The sequence below is a fragment of the Brassica oleracea genome, chromosome C4 (assembly GCF_000695525.1).
Source record: "Brassica oleracea var. oleracea cultivar TO1000 chromosome C4, BOL, whole genome shotgun sequence".
Classification (NCBI taxonomy): Eukaryota; Viridiplantae; Streptophyta; class Magnoliopsida; order Brassicales; family Brassicaceae; genus Brassica; species Brassica oleracea.
Window position 1 is genome coordinate 33,271,771 of NC_027751.1, and position 5,611 is coordinate 33,277,381.

Sequence of the window (5,611 nt, forward strand, 5' to 3'; positions counted from 1 at the left end):
CGTGGCTACTTCTTCAAATCATGCTGAGATCATTGCACTCCATGAAGCAAGTAGAGAATGTGTATGGCTAAGATCAATAAGCCGACACATCTGTTCAAGCAGTGGGATTGGCAAAAATACGGAGCCAACTATTCTATCTGAAGATAATGCAGCATGTGTTGCTCAAACAAAGGATGGATATATCAAAAGCGATAGAACGAAGCATATTCATCCGAAGTTCTTCTCATACACTCAAGAGCTCGTGAAGAAGAGAGAGATTGAAGTAAGATATGTGCAATCATGCGACAATGCAGCTGACCTCTTCACAAAATCACTTCCAACTTCAGTATTCAGAAAACATGTCCATAACATTGGAATGCGTCATCAGAAGAATCTATAACTGCTCATTCGAGGGGAAGCTTACGTAGTTGTACTCTTTTTACCTTACTATCGTTTTTCCTGTTGGGTTTTCCTAGAAAGGTTTTTAACGAGGCAACCAAGACTCTAAGCAAGAGATAATAGCGACACCGGTCCCCAAGGGGAAGTGTTATGGAAGCGCCGTATTGCAAACGGGGGAGGCGCAGAATTTGTTGACTTTAATATCATTATGGGTCCCACTGTCACTATGCATGCACAGTAACTTTACTTTTTCATTTCTATATAAACGATCGTTTCGATCGTTTGTAATACACATCATCACTTCTCCTTCTAATAATACATCCTCTCTTGTTATCAGTGTTATCTTCTTCATACGGGTATAAAATTTTGCTTTATTTAAATTTCCGCGATACAATAAAATTTCAGTTCTTTTTATAACAATAGGATATTTATCTTTATTTGTTTGGTGTGGCATGCTCTATATACAGACATAAATAGTAGTAACAACGACACAAGTCATATTGTCCATATTCGCATACAGCCAAAAGCTTCAAACTAATAAGGTTCACATGCGTGCTAGTGAGTGTGTTTTACTCAGAGACGTCTAGCTTGAGGACTTCCACACACTTACATATAGAAAGATGGCGACAGGGACTGTACTGGCGACGGCGGGGAGCAATAGCGGAGGGAAAAGTTGTTGCAAGTCCGGTCCGGGTTACGCAAGCCCTCTCGCAGCCATGTCCGGTCCACGGGAAAAGCTCATATACGTCACCGCCCTCTACTCCGGTACACATTTCAGTTTCCCAAAAAGATTAAAACATGTTTATCTTAAGTACAAGTTTAGTGTCTTTTAATTGTGGTTTCCTCTGTATTTAAATAACTTTTGACATTTTTCGAACTGGGTTGCAAAGGAACGGGGCTAGAGAAGCCGGACTACTTGGCTACGGTAGATGTGGATCCAAACTCACCAACATATTCAAGCGTCATTCATAGACTGACGATGCCTTATATAGGCGATGAGCTTCATCACACTGGTTGGAACTCTTGTAGCTCTTGTCATGGTGATGCCTCTGCTGATAGACGTTTCCTCGTATTACCAGGCTTAATGTAAGATCCTTGTTTGAACCGCCTCACATCTCTAGATGATGAACTAATAGATATTTTTTTTCTTTTTCTTGTTTTGATGAAGATCTGGTCGCATTTACGCCATTGACACAAAGACAGACCCAAAGGCCCCGTCCTTGTATAAAGTTGTAGAGCCTAAAGAGATTTTAGAGAAGACCGGATTGGCCTTCCCACACACGTCTCATTGCCTTGCCACGGGGGATATGTTGGTCTCTTGCCTTGGTGACAAAGAAGGAAACGCAAAGGGAAACGGGTTTCTCCTTCTTGACTCTGATTTTAACGTCAAAAGCAGGTGGGACAAACCAGGGCATAGTCCGATGTTTGGGTATGATTTCTGGTACCAACCTCGGTTCAATACGATGATCAGCACATCTTGGGGAGCACCTAAATCATTTTCCAAAGGCTTTAATCTCCAGCATGTTGCTGATGGCTTGTATGGAAGTCATTTACATATTTATAAATGGCCAGAAGGTGAAATGAAACAGATTATTGACCTTGGTAATACTGGTCTCTTACCTCTTGAGGTAGTAACATTACTTCAACATGTTACATGAAACGTGATATATTTTTCTACCAAGGAATATAATCTAGTGTGATATGTGGTTGTTGCAGATTAGATTCTTGCATGATCCGTCCAAAGATATAGGGTATGTTGGGAGTGCTTTGTCCAGTAATATGATAAGATTTTTCAGGAACAGTGATGACACATGGAGCCATGAGGCAAGAAGAGTTTCTAAATAATCTTCATTTCCTCCTTTTCTTTTCTTTCAAATTTATGATTAACATGTTACATACAATCTATTGTTATTTGAATTATTATTTTTGTAGGTGGTTATATCTGTGAAACCATTGAAAGTAGAAAACTGGATTCTTCCAGAAATGCCAGGGCTTATCACTGACTTCTTGATCTCCCTCGATGACCGGTTCATGTACTTTGTGAACTGGCTTCATGGAGACGTTCGCCAGTACAACATCGAAGACCCTAAAAACCCTGTCTTAACCGGACAGATTTGGGTGGGAGGACTGCTACAGAAGGGCAGTCCTGTTAAGGCTGTTAGAGAAGATGGTAGCACTTACCAGTTTGATGTTCCTCAGATTAAGGTTTGTTGTACCCTCACAAAAAAGTGAATTATTTTTTCTTTGGAGCATTTGAATTTCATTTTATATGCTTTCTCTCCAACCTCTTCTTTTAATATGTCGATGTTTGCAGGGAAAATCTCTAAGAGGAGGACCTCAGATGATCCAGTTGAGCCTCGATGGGAAAAGATTGTATGCAACGAACTCGCTCTTCAGTGCTTGGGATCGTCAGTTTTACCCGGAGCTCATGGACAAAGGATCACACATTATTCAGATTGTTGTTGATACAGAGAGAGGTGGTCTCTCAATAAACCCTGATTTCTTTGTTGACTTTGGGGATGAACCTGATGGTCCTGCCCTTGCTCACGAGATGAGATATCCTGGGGGAGACTGCACCTCCGATATCTGGATTTGAATCTACACCTATGAAAGAGTAATGCTGGAATTTACTCGTTGTGTTTTGTAAAGTATAATAAATACGAGGTGGCTAGATTCGTGTTTTAATCAAGACAATGAAAAGTTGTTCTACATTTTCACGTGGGGTGTTATTGGTTTATATATTTTAATTGATTTAGAAATCCATATACTATTTATAAATCCAAGTAAAATATGTAAATCCGGAGGTTTTTCCTTGGATTTGAGTCTTTGTATTTTTAACTAAAAAATCCAAACAAATCCATTCAAATCCATTATAAAATCAAATATATTAGTAAATCCGTACGATTGAATAACACTTAATTTGATACAGAATTTATGAATCATTAAACCAATAACACATGATTTTAATACAGATTTGAAAATCATAGAACCAATAACACTAGATTTAGTTCGGATTTTCAAATCCATTAAAATACAACAACCAATAACTCCTTTATAATATGTTATTATAAAACTTTAAAAATTCCATAAAAATACCCAAACTAAATTTCATTAAGCTTTTAACTACCCAAACTTTTTTCCTACCCAGTTTAATACCCCATATAATTAAAATCTTCATTTTAATACACAAATTTTTAAAACTGTACCCCTTTTAATACACAAATATTGTTTATTTTAATTGAAAATACTAATAAGTTTTAAATGAAATTTAAAAATCTCAAAAATCTAAGAAAAAAATTGAAATTTTCTAATTTTATTTAAAAATTTAAGAAAAATGTAAATAAATTAGGGAGAAAATTTTATAATTTAATGGGAAAATAAATAAAGTTGTTTCTATTTCAGAAAACAAAATAAATTCAATTCTTAAAACTTTAAAAATTTATTAAGAAATTGAAGATTATACAAAATTAAGTTACTTTTATCTCTCAAAAAATTAGAATTTTTTTATATTGTTTTGTAAATTTTAGAGATTTTTAAAATTTTTGTTTGAAATCTATTAGTATCTTTAATTAAAATAAACAAAGTTAGGGTATTAAAATGGACATATGTTTAAAATTTTGTATATTAAAATGGGAATATGTTTAAAATTTTGTATATTAAAATGAGCAAAATAATTAGTTGGTATATTAAACTGGGTAACGAAAACGTTTGGACATTAAAAAACTTAACAAAATTCAGTTAGGATATTTTATGGAGTTTTCCCTATTTGTAATTATGTCCATGCCTTTGAGTTTTGAGCAATTCTGTAACATCCATCGTTCGTTAGAATCACATTCAGCCATAACAAAAATTTCTTTACGGATCAGCACTAGCTTCTTTTTTTTCAAAATGAACCGTCTTACATTTAAACTTAACTCCAATAAGAAACCGGATAAAATAGAACCGAATTCTTAAGTATCTTAAACGAAACTTAAAGAAAACAAACATCCATTTTTTTTGAAACGCTTGTTTTTAGATTTTAGCTTGACTTTTAGAGTTCAGGATAAGACTCGAGGAGAACGAGAACTTGTTGCAAAACAAGTCTCAACATCCTCTTCCTTCTTTATCTCCAAAGAAAGTAAATCATCATTGAGATTGGGATACTCTACACTTTTAGATTTAAGTGGCCGTATCGTGTCTTATTTTGTTTTACGAATTATGCGTTTTACGATTTGCTCCAAGTTTTTGTTTGGAAACATATTAGTGTTTATGTTAACCGTTTCTGACATGACGTTTGGTTATTTTAAAGAAAATAAAGTATTCATTGTTTTCTCCGCAAAATCTCAATGGTAACTCCGATTGCGACGAAACGAAGAATGTTTTCGACAAGATTCAAATGATAACATAATGGACGGAGGAGTGGGCGATAATTAGGCATAATGGCAATGTACAACAATGATCAGAGCCTTCGCGCGATGTGCTAGAGTGAAGGGGCGATGTGCTGTTGATGTCCGGTGAGGCTCGCCTTCAGAGCAGAGCACGAAGAGCTTAATGTGCTGGGAGAGCTGGGGCAGATGCATAGCTCATGGTGGTTGAGGAGATTTGGACGGTGTGGGAAAGTTTCCAGAGGTGGAGAATTGGTCGACAGTTGAGGAGCTGGAGGCGATACGAAGAACCCCAAAGAAGCCTGCTATTCCGGCAAGACTCACAGATCTGAAGCTTGGGAAGGGTGGACCATTCCGGTGATGGGCGACGGTACAATAGGTGAGCAACAGGAGAGGCATCGGATCTGGATTAAAGGTAATTATTTAAATTTTATATATATATAGAGAGAGAGAGAGATTTCATATTTATTTTGATATAATATCTAAAAATAAGTATTTAAAATTTAAATACTCAATTATATATAACTAAATATCCTTTTTTTATTATTTGAGGAGCATTATTTTAAACTAACCTTGACCTCATGTGTTATTAACCAAATTGCCATTTCTTAGGTGTCAACACTAGAATCACTCTCACACCCTTTAATTAAAAGCCCTCTCCTCATTAGACTAATTACATATATTGACATTATTCATTACAATATAGCTTAACATAATATATTATATGATTCCTATCTATATAACTGATAACCCATTTCTCACGCGGCCTCCTTCGTATTGATAGAATGTCTCTTTTATTATTGATTTTTGTAGTCTCCTTAGGTTTCTATATCCATCAAGTAGATACAAATATATTTTAGTAAAAGTAG

At 35.6% G+C, this 5,611-nt stretch overlaps 1 protein-coding gene across 1 annotated transcript; it reads left to right on the plus strand.

Moving 5' to 3' along the window:
* The first annotated feature begins 909 nt into the window (after positions 1–909).
* LOC106342254 (selenium-binding protein 2-like) lies at positions 910–3,115 on the plus strand. The gene is made up of 6 exons (XM_013781126.1): positions 910–1,143; positions 1,269–1,464; positions 1,547–2,006; positions 2,095–2,202; positions 2,311–2,583; positions 2,693–3,115. The coding sequence occupies exons 1-6, from the start codon at positions 999–1,001 to the stop codon at positions 2,972–2,974; spliced, it is 1,464 nt and encodes a 487-aa protein (XP_013636580.1). The 5' UTR covers positions 910–998; the 3' UTR covers positions 2,975–3,115.
* Positions 3,116–5,611: the final 2,496 nt, after the last annotated feature.

Excerpts from the sequence above, each read along its gene's own strand:
- LOC106342254 (XM_013781126.1), top strand. The coding sequence starts at position 999 with ATGGCGACAGGGACTGTACTGGCGACGGCGGGGAGCAATAGCGGAGGG. Across the intron at positions 1,465-1,546 it reads CTCGTATTACCAGGCTTAAT|ATCTGGTCGCATTTACGCCA; the intron begins GTAAGATCCTTG and ends GTTTTGATGAAG. Across the intron at positions 2,584-2,692 it reads TTGATGTTCCTCAGATTAAG|GGAAAATCTCTAAGAGGAGG; the intron begins GTTTGTTGTACC and ends CGATGTTTGCAG.